Source organism: Pollachius pollachius (assembly GCF_949987615.1).
Source record: "Pollachius pollachius genome assembly, chromosome: 18".
In the NCBI taxonomy this organism is placed as follows: Eukaryota; Metazoa; Chordata; class Actinopteri; order Gadiformes; family Gadidae; genus Pollachius; species Pollachius pollachius.
The window spans coordinates 7785952-7807284 of NC_136951.1; the positions used below are offsets into that span (position 1 = coordinate 7785952).

Sequence of the window (21333 nt, forward strand, 5' to 3'; positions counted from 1 at the left end):
TTAAAATACTGAATCATATCTTTTTTTAATTATAGCCACACAAAAACACAGATTTGCATCTACAATGTCCACCATTGCCGGCCTTATCCACATCCCGTACTGGCTCTGTCTTGCTATACTTGTCTTTTCAATTTACCCAAATTTGACATTGCATTAAATTGAGCGGAAAGGTGCTTCAAACTGCACACATTGTTTTTGGAATTGGAGATAACAGGTTTTAGTGTGTGATGTATTATGCTGCATTATATGCAGCGTTAGACACACATTAGGCCTAATATAGGCGAACCCCCAGTCACTTTTCCACCATGACACTGCAGTAAAAAGCTGAATGGAAGAGTCACTCTAAAATAGGGCAAACTGAAAATCTTCTTTCCGTCCTACATTTCTGTCTTAAAATCACCCACTCCCTTGGGATTAGTGACTGAGCTCAATTATTATTATTAGAGGGCAGGTGGCGATGAGAATTACATCTCCAGCCACGAGTGCTAGTCATTTACTGAGGTTATGTTAGGAGATGGCCTCTCAGTTTTTCATACTTTCAATCATACAATAATCAATATATTAGCCTTAGATAATAATGATAACTGTGTGTCTTGTTATCTGACCTATTCAGGGTATTTTTCATTTTATTGAGGATGATTCTACATTTTCGGTAATAAAATTATTTGTATCATGCGTATGAATCTTTCCGTGTATGAAATATGTATATACTGTAAACTTGTACCCTACTTCTTTTACATTAGACTCCTACTAATCCCGTTTTCTCCTCTGCCTTCTCCCCTCTCCTCTGCTTGTGTCCTCCAGGTATTTATGAGCAGACATTTCTTATACAACTGCAGCCAACCCATTCTGGATGTGAAGATAGCTTTTTGTCAGGTGTGTGTTCCTTACAGGTAAAAATAAGGTACAGTACCCATTCTGTTCCATGTTCCCGTCACTGTCTTGTTGTCTTGTTTCTGTGCTTAGGGTCAGATTAGTCCCAAAAAACGTTTTGCTGTGCATGTTTACAGCACAACAGACTAGTCTGCGTCAAATGTTTACAACACGTTGTAAACATTTGATTTAAACAACTTACTGTACTGATGTCTCGTCTGTATCCCCCAGAACTGATGTAATCTTCATTAAGAGAAATGTTACCATATAGAATAAGATTATTATGACAAAGGTGATAATCGGTATGCTGATTGATTGCCCTTTCATAATTGTGATGATTAATATTGTTATTATCAGTAGTATTTTGCATCTATAGTATTCATGTGACTATATTATGAATATAATGCAAAGAACTGCAACTATGAGAGATTATTGACAAATAACAATTTATTTATTCCAATTGTATATGTATCTACAAGCACTGGATGCCAACACATCCAATGACATAAAAAAGCGACATTTGTCATTTGTTAAGCGATGTCAACAATACTCATGAATGAATCTTTCAACTGATAATATGAGTTATCAAGCCTATGCCATGCAATGTATTCTTGCTTTAACGTAAACACAAACACCCTCTTCATGGTCACTGACTGCTCTCCTCCCTTCCTGCCACGCACAGGGTTTTGGAAAACAAGTGGATGTGTCATATATCGGCAAGCATTACAACATGAGTAAAAGCAAAGTGGACAACCAGTTCTACAGCGTGGAAGTGGGAGACTCTACCTTCACAGTCCTAAAGCGCTACCAGAATCTCAAGCCCATTGGCTCGGGGGCCCAGGGCATCGTATGGTAAGCACTTCCTGGTTGTCAACACCGGGTCAATTTTTTTTTCCATGACATCCATTCATTCAAAATGTTCAAAACTTTATAGGCCAAAGTACAAATGCACAAGGACAGTATCTCATTGCTTGTGTGAGCAAATGTTCAGAGATAAAAAACGAATGCACGTTTAAAAATAACAATAAGGAGGCTACAGGGATGGATAGATTGGATTTAAATATATATAGAATCTCTAAAGATATACATATGATTATGGTTTGTGCAGTAGTTGAATTGCAAGGTTGCATAATTAAAGGGTGTGACTGCATGACAGCAACTTAGTCAGATTCACGAATGGGAAATAAAAATGCATGAGTAAGTAATAGCACATCCAAGGTCTACATGTGGGCTGCACATGTATAAGAGGTCTCTTGTGTTAGAGCACTTGAATGTTATATGTATGTGTGTGTAGACAGAGAGAGAGAGAGAGAGAGAGAGAGAGAGAGAGAGAGAGGGAGGAAAAGAAAAGATGAAGAAGAAACATACATGTTACAAGCTGTAAGAAATACATTTAAGAAGGAACCTGTTAGAGTTGACCATAAGGAACTAGGCACAGTGAATAAATGCTTTGGATTGCAGTGGCAAATGCTGTACATATTGTCAACCTCCTAACATCTAAATGCAAAATTCAAAGACGGTCGTTGACTGACAGGGACGATCTGTTAGTGATCTCTGTTTGTTTTTAATTATTCCTCAAAATCACGACGGCACCTCTGCATGGTTTGGAAATCATAATGTTTAGTTGTAGCCATGCTAGTCGGAGTCCCCATTATGTCCTACTTTTAAATTGTGGTTTAAGAGGGTTAAGGTATTAGTCTCCACATCACTACATTTAATTCAGCATGAACAAGGGACATGGGTAATCTCACTTGAGTCCTGCTATAAATATGAGGGGTACAGCAGCAGAGCCTTATTTCAAACAAAATCAATGGCACTTGAATTGAACAAGCCTCTTCAAGACCAGCTTATTCACTGTCTCCCTCCTCCTCCTCCCCCCTCACCCCCTCACCGGTCCTATTCCAAAGCGACCGTGCACACAGAGCCGTAGAGGGTAGACCCCGGCCCGGGGGCCCAGCCCCTGCCCCCGACGGGTGAGCTGTTTCGGGGGGCTTGCGTGTGGGCAGCAGGGTGGCGGGGCGCGGAGGACCAGAGGAGCGGTCCCGCTGTGCCGGCCCCCCCCCTGGCCCTGCCCTTTTGTTCCGCTCCACCCCTGTCAGATGGTGATGGTGTTATCGCCGCCGCTGTAAACCCATATTAACCCCACCCCACTGAGGATAACAGCCAGCTGCCTGGTTGCGGATGATGACCGAGTGCGCAGTGAATTTGGCGTGTCCAGGAGATTATGTGACAGAATATTAGAAATATCCTTGGTAAATAGGGGGATTCATGTGGGTTGTTTAGAGGTCGTTTGTAAAGCCATCGTTGGAGTGTAAAGGACGGTCGATCGAATGGAGACGCTGAAGTTACTCGGCCTGAAACCAAAAAAAAAGGGACTGTCATTTAATCTGTTGGATCTTATTTCATTGATATCTGGTTTTACTCCTCAGTGGAGTATATTTTAGTTGCACATTTTCACATATAGCCACTGAAAGGGCAAACTATATCCCCATCCACTCACACACACACACACACACACACTTACACAGTGTAATGATCACCAGTATTATTGTGATATATATTAAAATATATAATATCATATTATTTATTTATCTGTGCATGAGTTACTGACGTTTATAACTGGCGTCCCAATGTCATTCCGTTTCAAGTTACCGTCTCACATACAGACATGCTTTTTATCACTGTTACTTCTCTTATTGAACCTTTTTAGCCTGCACACGTTACTGGATACCCTCCCTTGTGGTGCCTGGGCTTTCTACAAAGACCTGCGTCAAGGGTTACACACGTATAGCTAGGTTAAGGTATAAATAAGGGTTGGAGTGATGATGAATAAATAAAGGAGGCCCGTGGTGTGTGTGGAGCAGCACCCGCCCCCCAACATACAGTGTCGAGACAAAAGAGGGAACAAAATCGAAGACAAAAAAAGGAGGCTCATCCTCTCACTCTCTGTGCCTCTTATGTAACGAGGCGTCGACGTTGTGGTGGCTGTTGACGATACAGGGAAGCCGCGAGCACACACACCAGTATATCACTGGAACAGCTTGGACACCACACCCGCCTGCCTGATCACTACGGTCTGCTTCCGGCGCGGACTTAACCGTGATCTCTGCACCGACGTTGCACGCACAGCATGAGGTCGTTTAGATAGATGACATCATGACATCATCCTTCACTGAGCCAGGGAGGAGATGACTTACCTCCCGCCCCCCCCCCCCCCACTTCGCCGTCCCCATCCTCCCCCACACATGGTTCAATCACTTTCGTCAGAGTCAGAAGGCTGCCGCTGTTACCATGGCACCACGGCATCTGCGGCCTGCACACCCTATACAGTCAGAGGACGGGGCAGACGCCAGCACACAGCCTGTTCCTACTGTGTAGTGCAGTGCAGACTGCTAACACACACTGAGACGAGGCCGGAGACACTCTCGAGAGGACATTAGCGCATAGCGGAGGAGAGAAGACAATAATTATTTAGAACAGTGAGTTTATAATTGTAATGACAAAGTGTAGAATGAGGTGTTTGGTTATAATTGTTGGCAGTAGCACTTGGATTGTTGCGAGAATTGGATGTTTATACATACACTACTATACGGCTATATAGATATTCTTTAAATAGGCCGTGTGAATTATAGAAAGAAGTTTGGAGAGAGATATGAAAGTGGGTTGAAAGTCAGAATCAAACCTGGTGCACTACATACTGTATGATACATCACATATATTATGCATGGCTACCACACAAAATGGTTGAGCAAACAAGCCCCCCCATATGACTTTAATTGAACATCATGTTGTCATGAATCATGAGGACATTTTTCATCGAGTGTCTCCGGCTTGCAGTATGTGGGGCGTCTGAGGTGGAAATGATTCATGGGGAAACAAAGGCAACATGAACAATGGCGAAGTACGTTCTCTATTCATCTGCAAGTTTTCCTCCTCTGCATTTCCACTCCATTTGAGCTGAAGTCTCTCGTGCTTCCATAGCAACGAAGAAAAATCCATATGCGGGGACACACTTGTTCAATGTTACCTTGCTTAAGTTCAACAAGGTCATCATCACTTTGTTTTTACATTTCTTCAGTTCTTTTCCATCTATTTTTCAATTTTCAGTATTCTCAATAAAATAATTCTGAAGATGTTGTTTTTGTACCAGCGCAGAGCTGCTCATTTTAACAAGGCATCTGTTTTGCCGTTTTATTAAATGTTAAGAATTTCTCAGAAGATTCTTACACTCATGGGAAGCATTATGCTTTTGATAAGACTACTTATCATGAAGTTTATGAACGGCATGTGTTGTGCATGAGGTAGTTAGTGAATGTAACACACTGCTCAGTTCATTACCTAAACAACTGTTTTATATCTTGCTCTTATGTGTGTGTGCATGTGTGTGTGCATGCATAAATGCCCAAATGAGTGATAAGTGTATTTTTATTCCGACACATAAAAAAATGAAAAATGGCGTGCAATAAAAGGCCCTAAACTGTTTTATATGAGTTAAATTATCTTGCTTAATTAATCGTTTACAACCAGGGGGGAAACAATAAGTCTCACCTTAAAGATGGAAACGTCTCTCATATTGCACAACAGGCAGAAGACATATCTGTTAAGACACAACATATAATACATAATAAATTTGAACTAGTCCATCATCTAGGTCAGGTTATTTTTAACCTCCCTACGGTCAGAATTGATGATTCGATATTCCCATTGTATGCAGTACTCAGCCAAATGGTTCTGTTTTCCATCGGCTAAGGGCGATCTGGGCTTCGACCCTATGACCTCACGGGCTCCCGGATCCTAGAGCGGAGACAATGGGTCTATCTACAGTATGCTGTGTGTTGTCTGGGTCTGAGTCACTCCCTGGCTGCAACCAGCTAAAAGAAATGCCATAGATACTGTATCTGTACGGAAGAGATATCTACTGGAAACACAGAAACAGAAACACATTACTCAGTTTTATATTATGATTAGTTGTTAAAAACGATATACGGTAAATAGAGAACCATGTATTTTATTCCTTCGCTATCACTCAATTAGCATCCTCAACAGAACTCTGTTCCAAACTGGTTGTTTTGTGAGTTGTTGATGTTCTTATGTTTATTAATGTGAGCCCATTTTGATGGAGCCTCGACCATTTTCTTTCACTGTTGATGGACAGTACAAAGCCTTCAGCTTATCTATTCCTTATCTACTGCCAAAATCCTATTTGGAAACGTTATATGGTCCAGCTGGCTTGCTCATCCGCTGGTACATCACTTCCACTGTTGCAGTAACTCCCACAGTAACAGTCCCACCACAGGCTATGTGCCAGGAGTCTCACAAATTGACAAAATGTCACTTTCACACGCAATCAACTGCTCGTCTGACCTGAAATCCTGAGTCATTAATATTTCAGAGCGTTTGTTTATCTAAACTACTTGTATAGAGTTTTTTGTGTCTGTGCGAGTGTCCGTTCGTGTGTGTGCGCATGCATACACGCGTGTGTGTGTGCGTGGGGTGGGGTTGTTGCAATAGTCAAGATCAATCTTCAGTTTTTCTGATTCTGAATCAGATCCAAGAAATAACAGCAGGTGGTCATTTTTCCCTAGTATTTGTCATTCATATCACAAACATATTGATTGCAACAATGTGTTTCTGTGTTGCTTCCTGCAGCGCGGGCTACGATGCGGTCCTGGACAGAAATGTGGCCATCAAAAAGCTGAGCAGACCGTTCCAGAACCAGACGCACTCTAAGAGGGCGTACCGGGAACTAGTGCTCATGAAATGTGTCAACCACAAAAACGTGAGGAATTATTAGAGCAAGCCTTGTTTTATATATTTAAAGACAATAAAGGGGAGAATTCTGTGTCATGTTGGTCAAGATCTGTGTGCAACTGTGTGTTTTTCTTTCCTTTTGCAGATTATCAGTTTATTAAATGTTTTCACACCACAGAAATCATTAGAGGAATTCCAAGATGTGTAAGTACACTATATTTTTTATATATTTCCTCAATGTGGAAATGCTTACTTTAGCATTTAACATCTATCATCTGTTTACAAGAAAGAAATGATAATGGTAATGATAATGATTGTATCCACCCAAAATGGGCAGATACAGTGGTAGCACAACAAGCTAAACAGTACAATTACATTTTTGTAATTGTTGAAAATGAGCTATATCCATGGCAGTCTCACAAATAAGACACTAGATTAGCATCTACAGTCTGAATGCAGACAAGCTCCGATCTGGGAGAACAGGGCGTGTTTGTTTCTTTCGCTTCTTACTTATTTTGACCATTCACGTTGATGGAGGAAGGGATCTGTTCACCTCAGCAGCAGCAGTAGTGAACTGTATACAGTAGTCTTTAAAGCTTTGCAAATCAATGCAGAATAGACTGACCACTGAAGACACGATAGATACGCCACTTAAGATACACCATTGAGATCACTTTGGTAGAAACTAAACAGGAAACAAGGCCTAGTTTCCAGTTCCTGGTTTCGGCCAAGGCTCTGCACCATCTCCCCCTAGAAGTTCTGCTACCACAGAGTAGGATCCCAGATTGTGTCCATGGTGTTGCAAGAGATGCTGGCTAGTGAGTCACCTGCCGGCGGTCATGTGAGGTGCCGGGCATCCAGTCATGATCCCAGCAACACACTGTGTTTGACCGTGATGGTTTTTCCACAGCACAGTGCAGTGCAGTCACATTGTTCCGCATTAACGTGTGTACTCGTTGTACGAGCTCGGTCACATGAACTCACGGCCACGGCCCCACCTGTCGGTTCCCACGGTTACCAGGTATCTCGTGATGGAGCTAATGGATGCCAACCTGTGCCAGGTGATCCAGATGGAGCTGGACCACGAGAGGATGTCCTACCTGCTCTACCAGATGCTCTGTGGCATCAAGCACCTGCATGCCGCCGGCATCATCCACAGGGTAAGTGGACCCGCCTTACACCTTCATCTCACATGGATTATCTTTACATGTTATTTTCACTAAATATTCAATGGAAAGGATCAATCCACTTGTGACATCATAAATGGGCGTGGCCACTAGGATGTCTTACATTATAGAGAGTGTGAGAGAGAGAGAGAGAGAGAGAGAGAGACAGAGAAAGAAAGAGAGAGAGAGCGAGAGAGAGAGAGAGAGAGAGAGAGAGAGACTTGCTTGTGTTTAGAAGAAGATTCATCAGGTTCTGTAATGGCCTGTGACTGTATGACAAATCACTCCCACACATGGTGCTAAAATAGGACCCTAAAACCCTTTCATCTCCTATTGGGACCTACCCTCAGGTTTAGAGCCTCTTGGGTGCATAGAGTATGTTTGTAATCCAGGTTTTCCTTTTCCCCAGGACCTGAAGCCAAGCAATATCGTGGTGAAGTCAGACTGCACCCTGAAGATCTTGGACTTCGGCCTGGCCAGGACAGCTGGCACCAGCTTCATGATGACCCCCTATGTGGTGACCAGATACTACAGAGCACCAGAGGTCATCCTGGGCATGGGCTACAAGGAGAACGGTGAGAGACTTCACCAAATACCGTGCTCACAGGCAACTAACCAATGGAAACCGGGCCTGCAGTTAGTTCAGCTAAATTATCAAAGTCAAAAGAATATTTTTACTCTCCTAATAATGTTTTGCACCAAAATATTTTAATATTGAGTATTTATTCTATGTGGAGTAAATATTGATAGTATATCAAATGTATACTGAGCTTATCCTTTTCTCTTTCTCTCATCATTTGCTGGCTACTATCTTCATTTATTTACCTATTAATTTACTGACCTGAATGCCAGTTGAATTTGTCCTGGTGATATGTTTACTGACTCATTGTAAACGTGTGATAACAGCTTCATCATGGCTGTCTGCTCCTTCTCTTGGTCTATCTAACACTAACATCTATCTCTGTTTTGTCTCTTCTCTCTTGTTGCCACTCACCTCCTCCGTACATCCAGTCGACATATGGTCAGTGGGATGCATTATGGGAGAAATGGTGCGCCACAAAATACTCTTCCCAGGCAGGGACTGTATCCTTGTAATTTATTTCCTTAAAGCAGTGCATGTTTAGTACTAAAATATACATATGTCTAATGCTCAGATGAATTCGATTCAGTTAAAAGGCTCTCTTATTTCCCCAACATCTTGAGACATCACAAGCCAATCTAAGATCTGTCCATTTGTGACATCACTAAATTAGAGTTCGACCCACTGGAAGGAGTTGATTGTGGACTTGCAGGCTGGAGCTGAATGAATACTCCTACTTTTGATGTCAAAATGGATATCATTGGAAATGGCTTGTGATTGCTCATCAACAAACCACTTGGTGGTAAAATATGGGAAATTTAACGCAATGGTACGCGCCAGAAAATATTGACATTTTTTTGCCTCTTGCAGTAATAAATGACTAGCCCCAGTTATTCAATAACTACTATAAACTACTGTTAATAGTAACATTAAATTAATGATACACTTGTCTACACACATGTGGTTAAGTGTTCCCCCTGTAGAGTAGGTTGTATGTGATCTTAGATGGTATTTGGAACAAATTGTGTGCTTTTTGTGTTGTTAACAGCCACCTCTGATTTCCCCTTTATTGTTGGTCAAATTTAAATAGCCATACCCTTTAACTGACTCTCAAACACGAGACCTAACTGCTAGTTTCTTTTGGGTCTCCATTTTTGTTCATTTCTATTACCTGTACACTCCTCTCTCCCTTTTCATCTAATACTGCGCTGTATAGCGACCTTAACTGCTAACCCAAACTAGCTTATGCTAACCTGCAACCACCACCACTATGTTTTCAGCTGATGCTCCGATATTTCTTTAACAAGCTTCAAACTGTTAATTAACCTGGCAAATCAGCACCTGCCATTTTAATCCCTTATTCTCTCTGCAGATTACATTACATTTGTATTAAAGTATGACTGACATCTTGCAGTGTGTAGCTCAACTGGGAGGCTGAGCATATTACTTTCTATCCCCATGGTAACGTCTGTCAGTCGATAAAAACAGCTCATGGAACTGTGAGTTTGTGCACATATATAGTGAATATTGAATTATTCTGGCTGACACAAACGGCTGACATTTTAAGATCACGAAAGTGAGAATGCCACAAAAACGTCAAAAGAAGTTCACGTAACTTTTAGAGTTTTGATATAGATGATGAGGTAATGAGGACAATAATGAAACTTGAGATCCCTGCCAAGCCAATTTGTACATTGACGTTGCAGAGGATGTCTGTGTGTGTACGAGTGTGTGTTGACTATAATTGCCGTACATGCCTTGGGGGAATGTATGAGTTTAAATGGTACGTGTGCCTCCATGTAATCAAATGTGTGTCTGCCTGTGTGTGTGTGTGTGTGTGTGTGTGTGTGTCTATGTGTGTGTGTGCGTGTGTGTGTGTGTGTGTGCGTGTGTGTGTGTGTGTGTCTGCGTGTGTGTGTGTTCAGTGGACATGTGGTCAGTGGGCTGTATCTTTGGAGAGGTGGTAAGAGGCACAGTGCTTTTCCCTGGGACTGACCGTATCCTTCTACCCTGCTACTGCTAGCATAGAGCTACACAACAGCCTATGGGGCCTGTACATAAGAATGCATCATGGGACGTTTTGTTGGCGATTCTCCACCATTTGGAGCAACCTCAACGGAGTTGTAAAATCCTAAATCATCAGAATATAACATGACCTAGACTAATGACAACTTTTTTTGCTAAGTCTCCCATGGGAAATGCTGTGGTACTTTCAAACACAACAATGACAACATGTTCAAAAAGACCAAACAAACATTGCTACCAACACAACAACTAACATTCCAAGGATCCTATGCTTCCAAAATCAAGGTGGTCATTGCTATGTGACGTTGCAATGTACAAGCCCTATAGCCTATAGCTAGACCTTTAGTGACCTGTAACCTATAGCCTAAACCCAGAGAACCTTTAGTGACCTGTAACCTATAGCATATAGCTCAAGTCTTATGTACATTAAACTGCCACTAATGGTCCTGCCTACCATGTCTAAAAAGTTTAAAAACAAAACATCTTCAAAATACCAGTGTAATATTGGTCATGGTTAAAGTCGCATTGTGTTAGATTGAGCCCCTCCCAGTTAGTAGGTGGGAGACTTTCAGAATAAATCAAACTCATGCTACATTCAAGACTCTAATAAACATGCTCAGACTTGAGCCACAATGTGCCTCACTTCCTTCTGGCATGGTTTCCGTCTCCCCGAGGTAACTTACAAGTCGGAACCCAATGCTGACGAAAGTCGGGATCTCAGAGGCATGGTTCTGCCCACTCTAACTGGCTGTGCAACTGCTTGACGCAAACTAGCTTAGCTCAGCTCGCTGGGTGGCGTGAGTTTGTGGGGAGGGGGGTTTGGGTGTGTCAATAGTGAGTAATTCTTATAAACAGAGAGAGAGGTACAACCTGGCAAAAAATATATATTTGTAGAATATATCATGTGATTTGTGTTATAGGATGTGATTTTAATGACCACATTAGTGAAATCACTGTCGATCAGCATTGACTACAGATATGTCCAGGTTTTTTTAAGCTACAAGCCAGCTCAAATGTAACCAATGCGGCTTTAAGTACCACATTCAGGAAACTAGGGCTTGCCAAAAATGTGTACATTTTCACAAAAAAACCTATGAGAGGAAAAAACCAACCTCTCAAGTCAACATGAATGTTTCGTGGCAACTCACCAATCCACCACCGATGACAATTTTAGCATATATATATAAAGAGAACAAGTGTTTCTATGGAGACAGTGTGAATGGTGGACGCATAATGTGGACAATGGGAGGGAGAGAGAGAAAGAGAGAGAGAGAGAGAGAGAGAGGTGGACGTGTGGCATTCCGACGGGGTGATGTAATGGGGCTTCTGTTGTGGTGCTGGCAGGCTGCAGACTTCTTTGGCACCCAGCGGTGAGAACAGAGGAAGTGGTAGGAAAGACACGAGTGGTCCCCGGTGGGAAGAGAGCAGGCCAGAGAGTGAGAGAGAGAGAGACAGAGAGAGACAGAGAGAGAGACAGGGAAAGAGAGAGAGAGAGAGACAAGGAGAGAGAGAGAGACAAGGAGAGAGAGAGAGAGACAGAGAGAGAGACAGGGAGAGAGAGAGAGAGACAAGGAGAGAGAGAGAGACAGGGAGAGAGAGACAGGGAGAGAGAGAGAGAGAGAGAGACAGGGAGAGAGAGAGAGAGACAGGGAGAGAGAGAGAAGAGAGAGAGAGAGAGAGAGAGAGACAGGGAAAGAGAGAGAAAGAGAGAGAGAGACTTGTTTGTGTTTAGAAGATGACGATTTTTCTTTTAAACAATGTCTGGTCTTTAAACGGGTGCCCTTTATATGCATTGAAATTGAGGAATTTGCCTATTTAAATTTCACAATGGATAAGTAGATCCTGACCATATTGTAGACGATACAAACATAAAATAAACAAAGGTTTGGCAATGAATATAAATGCCCTCCCAATACAAATCCCACTGTTAGGGCAACTTTGGGCAATGTTATGTTCTTTTGAAGAGCTTTTCTTAGCTTAAAGACTGCGTGACAAACATGTCTTTGTGCTGGGAATTCTGCTTCCTGTTTTAATTTGAACCTGTAAGCCGACTATTCCAGTTATATTAGTCATGAATCATTGCTGGTCGTTTGTCTCACAAGAGACTTGTTCATACTAAAGTCTATTGACCAAGAGATGTGTTCCTCAGATAAACTCAACCATAGTGGTTTTCATCGTTAACCAATATTAGACCTTCCAGGATTATTACATTTAAAAACATCTCACTTTTAATGAGCCATTTCATTTACTGTTACTGCGGGTGGTTAAACGATGGGACGGTAGGCTGTTTAACCACTGGTGTTGCACAGAGCCAAAGTTTCCCTTGACCCGCGGTCACCTGATCAGACATCGACCAATGGAACAAGGTCATAGAGCAGCTGGGCACGCCGCACGCAGAGTTCATGAAGAAGCTGCAGCCCACGGTCCGCAACTACGTGGAGAACCGGCCAAAGTACGCCGGCCTCACGTTCCCCAAGCTCTTCCCAGACTGCCTGTTCCCGGCAGACTCTGAGCACAACAAACTCAAAGGTAAGGCCCTGTGGGATAGGGGTCGCCAACCAGACGAAGATGTCAGTGAATAACTCAATACATTGAATTGCCCCTTGTTGTTTGTATGCAAGATCCATATTTGTTTATTGAGTCGGGTTTTACATCCTCTATGCTGAGAAGGCCAGGAGGATAATGATCCTGTCACGGTTATTGATAGGAATGATTTTAAATGTATTTAGATAAGATTTGTGTGAATTTGCATTTTATTCATAAAATCCAAATAATCTATGTTATATGAAGTCAAGATGTAATGTATTGTTTTGCAAAGCTGTTACCGTTTGTCTGTATTCTCTCTCTCTCGCTCTCTTTTTATCCCCTTTCTATCTGTCTCTCGTTCTTGCGTATGTGCTCCTCAACCGTGTGGTTGTGTGTGTGTGTGTGTGCTTGGCCCTCCAGCCAGTCAGGCCAGAGACCTGCTGTCCAAGATGCTGATCATAGACCCCTCTAAGAGGATATCAGTGGACGAGGCCCTGCTGCACCCCTACATCAACGTGTGGTACGATCCAGCCGAGGTGGAGGCGGTGAGTAGGAGGAGGGATTCATACTCGCACTCCAATATAATTGACCAGGTCTTCACTGTTGGCAGAATACAACAGCAACTGCATTGTTATTTCATCGCTATACTGAGAACTGAGAGTATGAGAACAACAAAAAAGACGTTCGCATCTCAGTTTTTGGGGTCATTCCTCTTTGCGGTCATATGTTAATATCCCAAAGGTTTCCCGAACTAAAATGTCTCACTTAAGCTTGTAATATCATAGAGTTGAGGTCAATAACCTACAACTAACATACTCCCACACAGAAACACTGCTCCACTATCCATGACTAACCATCGAATTTAGAGCAAAGGAGTCCGTCAGAATGAGATAAATAAAAAAACACATACATGGTTTCCATTTTCATTCAGTGAAGCCTTCATTTGTCATCTGAGCTTAGCATGAGGATGACGGTGAGAGGTTTTTCACACGTTGTTCACACACATAACACACCCATGACACATGCGATTCAAAGGCTTCTGAACACTGCTAAAATACACAATAAATACACCCTGATAATTGAATGCGTTGATCTCATGGTTGAGCCTGTCTGCTCATCCTTAATGAACACGTGTGTTTCAAGAGCTCTCTGAGTGGGCTCTGGTGATCGGTTCTCAAATGGAACATCATGACTAACCTAGCTGTGGCTGCTGATGACCGAGCATAACAACTGCTTTGTACTACTGCTAGTGATGCTGATGTGTGTGTATGTGTGTGTGTGTGTGTGTGTTTGTGAGTGTGTGTGCCTGCGTGCGTGTGTGTGTGTGATCGATGGCATTTCTCGTTTAAACAAACATTCTGCTGTTTCCCCCTCCTTCTCTAATGTCATTTCATGCTGATGAAGGCCCGAGATCTCGTCCAAATATCAATGGTAAATAACAACCTTCCTACATCCCAGAAACGCCCCCACTATCCAGACTAAGGGAAAGGTCCTGATGCAAAGAACCAAAACATATTAAACCATTAAGAGTAAATAAAATAACACAAATGGGTAATGTGCTCTGAATCTATTTTTTTTCATATCAAGTTATGAAGTTAACCAGATATTATGTTAAGATAAATGGATTAATAATGCTTTGTTACTGGGAACAGAGAGTTACTTGTAAATGCATGCGTTTGGTCTGAATACGGGTGTTCCCGGCTGCATGAGAATGCGGAGCTTCCCGATGGAAATTAATTGCACATTAAGATTTATTCTGGTTGATTGTAAACCTTGTTCAATTGAAATAAACATTGTGTGCATAATACTGATCCGGAGATACAATACTACCATACGCCCACAGCTGAAAGAAATGGTTCAGAAAGGGAGTCGCTAATGTTAACACATTAACACAGTGCTCTGACCCGCTGTGAATGTTGACGTTGATAAGTATATTCTCTTCTCAGTGATGAGTCACTGAGGGTTGCTCATACCCGTAGATATAACACTTTCAGGCGTCGCCCATTGGACTTCATTACAGACAAGTCGTTACGTGTCTAAACTTTAAGTCTTCGTCTATGATCAAGACTTAAGTTACTACTGACCTTTAGTAGCTATTATAAAATTATAAACTGCATAAAATTAGTGCCAGATTTATGTCTCTTGTGTATCAATTTTTTCTTTTGATTTTCCCTCATAGATAATAAAGTATCGATAGCATTGAAGCATTTCCTTACCTCTTTCATCCTACTCCTGATCCCTTCAAGTCCTTCAGCTAAATCTTATCAACATTAGCCTTGCTTCTCTCTTCCTACCCACATTATCTTGTTTCTTGGCAACCCTAAGGAAAAAAGCACAGAAACCCACAGAAGCTATAGTCATGTGAAATATAATATCCAGTTCTTTGTCGCAACGTATGTTTAGACGTGTTGTTAATTTGAACTGTGCATGGATATATTATATTGATAAATGTAATACTTCATGTATTTCTAAACCTGGAAAGGATGCATTGTGAATATACCATGCATCTGCTCCAAATGTTAAATGGTGACTTAATGTGTGTATTGTCAGTGTCAGTGTAAATATTCATATGATTTCTCAATGACAGTTATTGACATTTCTTTGGTTGGTTTTTAAACTACTATTTTGAACCAACAGTAAATATCCTAAAATAATTTTCCTGCAGCTATAAATGTGTGATTGTTTTGTTCATTTATGGTTGGTCTGATAAGTGTGTCCTCTGTTGCTACCCTTACAGCCTCCACCTGCAATCTACGACAAGCAGCTGGATGAGAGAGAACACTCCATTGATGAATGGAAAGGTAACGACCACAATGCACCTGACCATTGGTCACGAATAGTTTGTTATTTTCTACCATGACTGCCTTTAAATACAAATCCTTTGTTTACCCTGCTGCTGTTGAAACTTTCTTGACATTTCTTCTGATTATCAATATCTAAGGGGTAGACTCGTCATGATCAATTTACTACTCATATATTGATAATTGGTTTTACTCAAAGATTTCTGCATATTCTTATTTTAAAATGTAATTATTTGAATCTTATTTCTGTACTTCTGCTGTGACACAATTCCCACCTGGGATAAATAAATCTCATATTCATACATCTTATCTTTCTAATAATTGATCGATCCCAAATAGATCATTCACACTGATGATCAAATCTCCCTCCCTCCACTCATCATTTAAGAATATCAATACTTGGATTGAACAAAACTCATAAGCTGGTCTTCTAAACATACACTGACAGCCTTCTAATTTGCCGTTTCTCAGAGCTGATCTACAAAGAGGTGATGAACTTTGAGGAGAGAACGAAGAATGGCGTTGTGAAGGGACAGCCTTCACCCTCAGGTACTCTCAGTGCATGAGCCCCATGCTCTGTAAGTGAACCTACTTTCAAACCTTCATGGGCTTTCTTGTTGTTTGTACACACACATTACTCATTGTGCCTTTTCCCATGTGTCTAATATCATTTGTTTAGCACTTTTTTATATAAATATATATAGTTTAGCTCTGTGTAAAGGGTTCCTAAATTAATAACCTTTTTTTGCACACCACATCTCGTGTTATAAAATGTAGAACAATGAAGATGTTCTGATTAACTGTTGTAATGTGCCTCATAACATTCTAAGCATGATATTCTGACTGTGTTTATAAGTGTGCGTCAATGTATGTACGAATCGTTTAAGGTTGGGGTCTAGGTTATTCCTAAGGAGGCCCCTGTGTGCTTGTTTACTCGGTGCAGGCTATTTTCGATCCTAAATCACTATGTGCGTGTAGCAATAGAGTCCGCCACGGAGGGGCAGTATATAGTTATCTCAGTCAGCCGCAAACGCGATACAAATGAGCTAACAGATGTAGAAATAGTAACGATCAGAATCTAAAGTGTCGTCTTTGTTATTCTTTTCCACTGGTTGAAATACACGATTTAAACTATTCAGTGGAACCGTTTCTCAAGATAACTCTTTTAGAATAGATTTAACGCCACTGTGACCGATCAATACTTCCAATCCAAACGCAATCGCCCTGTCTTCAGTTTTCTGAAGACAGAACAGAACGCTCTCACACGCACGCAGGAACGCAGACGCGCTCTCTCTCTCTCTCCCTCTCCCTCTCTCTCTCTCTCTCTCTCTCCCTCCCTCCCATTTCACATCGCTTAATCTTTTCAAAGCTCACCACCATTAGAGATTTAGCTGATGGGTTGAGTATCACGATGGAGCCATGACAGATGTAGTGCAGAACTGCAGTGCTTTGCAGTGTGCTGCAGAGGAGGTGACACCAGGCAGCACTGTTGCACTGCTACTGCCCATGCAGAGCAGAAGACAACAAAAAGGAGCAGAAGCTTCATAGCTATTTTATGCTACACCTAAATATATATTGTAGATTTGAATAGCATAGTTTCTTTGGATGTGTCAATCAACAGGGAATTCAGATATTTTTATGTTCTACATACACGTCTCTTCCAGGATATATATTTTTGCCTTCTAGATTGTGTCTCCAGTGTTCCTAGTGAATGGGGCTATAAGCAGACAAGTCTAACCTAAAGCTCTGCATAGCTCCAACTCCCTCTTTGATGGTCAATACAATAATTAAGCAGACCCCAACCTTAACTGTTCAACTCTCATTTTACAGACGTACCGTGACTGTGGTGTCAATGTTACCATTATTATTCATCTTTGTCGTTAAATTTTTGCTTGACTGCGATGCTTGAATTTCGATTAAAATGTATAGGGTTAGGTTAGGCTTGACTATTTTGCATTGCTGTTGCCATGCCTGTCAGTTGTCCAGCAGTCCCCCAAATCAGTCTTTGGATTCATATCTAAAGTCTGATAGAAGACGAGCTCTAATCTGGGTCCCCGGGGACTTTCACTTTCTATTCATATTTGTTTCAACCAATCATGTCGATGGAGGCCAGGATCTCTTAACGCCTAACTGGCGAACACAAACTATTAGTAGTAAACTGTAAAAAAATAAGATGTCTGTAATGGTTTATAAATCGACAATGTGTAGACTGATCCTTATAGAAATACACAAAAATCCTGTTCATCCGCTCGTGCAAACAAGTTTTCTTCAGTCTAATGTTTCCCTAACGAAGCAGGAAATAGTCAAAACTCCGCCCCTTTCAGGGTTTGTTTTCCGGCCCTATCCACCCCCAGCCCCAAGAAGTCCTGCTATTACAAAGTAGAACTTCTGGATCCCATATTAACTCAAACACAGCTATACTACACTATTACCTTGCACCGAACATCATTCCTTCTAGGTGTCCCTGTGTCTCCCCGTTGTGAAGAGGATTCCTATTTAATTGTAACGCCCCCCACCCTGTGTACCGCCGTTGCTTCCCTCAGCGCAGGTGCAGCCGTGAACAGCAGCGAGAGCCTCCCCCCGTCCACCTCCGTCAACGACATCTCCTCCATGTCCACCGACCAGACCCTGGCTTCAGACACCGACAGCAGCCTGGAGACCTCTGTGGGGCCGCTGGGGTGCTGCAGGTGACTAGCAGCCTGCCTGCGCAACCCCGTGTTCTTCCGTCGTTGAAGAACACCCCCCTCCCCCATCCACCCACTGACCGGTCCCCCCACCAAACGATCCAAAACTTAAAATAGAAACAACGACAAAGAATATAGAAACACACACAAAATAAAGTTTAACTTCAGGAAAAATAGAAGTAGGTGAGACATTCACGCAAAAACAACACATTACCAAAATCTCAAGCCTGCATATTTTGCTTAAAAAGAAAAAGAAAGAAAAGAATCAATTGTATTTAAAATAAATTAAATAGGACGACATACTTGTTTATGAAATCTAGTTGCTTTTCGCTTGTATCTCTCCACCTCTCTCGCATTACATACAAATATATGTATACACATATATATATATATGTATATGTATATATATATACATATTAAAATGCTTATACCTCTCCCTGCAATCTGTACAGTGGCCAGCTACTGGTCTCCCGCCATTACCTTTCAAAATGTTTATGCTTCTTCCACCACCCATGTGGTAAGGTGGTGCTGCTGTTTCCTCCATTACATCTCTGTATAAAATACAAAGAGAAAAATACTTCACTTTTGTCCACTTTTACTCCCACGCAACCCCTATGTGATGATGAAACTTAAATGGAAATGAACCCTTCTCACCTGTGTGTGAGACCCCCCCCCCCCAGGAGCCCAACGTGAGGGTGCCAGATGTGTGTATGTATGTGACTCTTCTGCAGGGAGCATTCTTAACTGTTCCTTTGTTTTTGTAAATACTGTAATTCTGTACAGCTGATGGGGGCGCATGCAGTGAGTGGGACTTACGGCCAGTGTACACGTACAGACACACACACACACACGCAAACAAACACACACACACACACAGAAACAAGTTCTTCAACTAGCACACCTTGCCACATCACATCATCCCTTCCACCTTAGACCCGCCCCCCTGCCTGAAACCTGTTGTCTCCTTGCATGGTTAAATGATGCTACGCTAAACCCACTGTATGCTAAAGATGAGTCTGTATAGACACCTTTTTGTTTTTGTTTGTGGACAAAAAAACAACTTCAAATCCATACTCAAGGGATTCTGTTTAGCTGATAAGGATAGTAGTGTGCATGTGTGTGCGTTTGTGTGTGTGTGTGTGTGTGTGCGTTTTTGTGCGTGAGACGTGAGGTTGTGTCAATCAAACACATGCAAAGACTGTAGGGAAATTCAGTCAAGTGAATGTCTTTTTGTTACTGCGTTTTGTTTGAAAAGGGTCAGTACACTTTTCTGCTAACAAGTTAATTTTTTCCCCTCTTTTTGTATCTGTTAGATAATATATGTGGACTGTGCCATTCAAGTTTGTCTAGCACGCCATTCACCGGTTGGCCAACAGCGCTGCATGTAATTATGAACCCTTATCACCCCCCTATACAAGGCAGGTTGGTCCTTTTCCAAGTCAAGGTGGTGAATATATCTAGAGATTTTGTGGTGTGATGTGAAGGATGAAAGTGTAGGCACAAAGGCAGGGTGGTGAGTTTTTACCTCAAATGTGCTTTTTTTTGGTCTAAAATATACATTTTAGTGAAATAACCGCTTATTCCATCTGTTTATGATTTTAAAAAAGGGAATAGGAAATAGAAATACCTGTTATTTATTGCTTTATTTATTATTACATTATTAGAATTAATATTATTATTACTAAAACTGAAACTGAATCTGGCAAGTGCCTTTTGGAATGATACAGTTTATTTTTCTGTCAATGTAAAGGGATGGAGGAAAGGAGCTCTTGAAGTTTCTAACTGACAGAAGTGTCTTCAAGGAGGGTCACTCACCACAATGCAATAATCCTACTTCTCCTGGTTTGTTTTCCTTGCGGCCTCCATCTCTCCTCTCTGTCTTAAACAATCCTCTCATTTCCCTTCACTGGTGAGCCACAAAAAAGAAAGAACTACATCTCAGTTGTTGCTAGGCAATGTTCTGCAGTTTATAATATCATATTATCCAAAGCGTTGGTGTGGGTTGAAGGAACAGCACGGAACTTAAGAGCAGCCTGTTGAGAATATATTCCGGTCACTTAAATAAATGATTAAATTAGAAGTGCAGTAATGCCCATGCCCATCCATCATAGCAGACACAGCACCAATACTATTAGACTTTATTTATTACTCTGTTCTCTGTATGAATATTACTCACATATCATTTGTATGCACTATAGGTGTGATCCGCCTCAATTCAACTTTTGCTCCTATGACTATGCTTGGCTACTTGAAAGCTTTTTTTTCATTTACTTGTTTAGATTTTATTTAATTGGATGTATTCCATTCATGTAAATAATGAAATAACCATACTTTACACAGGGCTGTACATCTGCTGTATGGTATAGGACTAAATACACCCTGAATTGGCAGGTAGACATTTTTTTCTTTGTGGGCACAGAGATTAGATTAGAGTAACAGATCACTTACCTGACCCATTTTTGCAGAGGGACCCATCAATCTCTTCCATCTGTAAATAAGGTGTAAACCGCAGGTACATAAACCATTCCTACGAATAGTGCTACAATAAACGACTATAAGTAACACAATTCCATCTACTATATGAATACTATGGATTGTCCCTTTGCCAAGTAGGAATCGCAGATGACTAATATCTCCTAAAAGACAAATACCTGTGTGGCGTCCTGATCATTCCATACAATAATTGCCACTCATTGCTCATTAAAGGGAGCGTGAAGGGACGTCTCGCCGGGCGCCGTGTTCTGAGGCAGAACCAACAGAACAACAGAGGCAGCGACCTCACAACATGGCCCGTTCACCACGGGTTGACGTCCGTTTCATGATCCCTAGTGGCATTGCATGTCAACGCCGGCCCTTACACAACAACACGCACTATAATACCAAAAGCTGTGGCCATAACTCATAACCATTATCGTGTTTGTCTTCTA

General features: G+C 41.6%; 1 protein-coding gene across 7 annotated transcripts; it reads left to right on the forward strand.

The window, feature by feature from the left end:
* Positions 1-807: 807 nt before the first annotated feature.
* On the forward strand, positions 808-18413 carry mapk10 (mitogen-activated protein kinase 10; the record flags this gene model as incomplete). 7 transcript variants are annotated; one of them, XM_079755332.1, is made up of 13 exons in its annotated part: positions 808-876; positions 1556-1725; positions 6523-6652; positions 6770-6828; positions 7646-7784; positions 8200-8365; positions 8802-8873; positions 12742-12924; positions 13342-13466; positions 14326-14352; positions 15659-15722; positions 16194-16271; positions 18271-18413. In XM_079755332.1, 13 exons carry the CDS (start codon positions 811-813, stop codon positions 18411-18413), a joined length of 1422 nt encoding a protein of 473 aa, XP_079611458.1. The 7 variants fall into 7 exon arrangements, with proteins under 7 accessions (XP_079611458.1, XP_079611459.1, XP_079611457.1 ...); XM_079755333.1 differs by lacking the exon at positions 8802-8873 and adding an exon at positions 10296-10367 and having other exon boundaries at positions 811-876; XM_079755331.1 differs by lacking the exon at positions 14326-14352 and having other exon boundaries at positions 811-876; positions 13342-13514.
* Positions 18414-21333: the final 2920 nt, after the last annotated feature.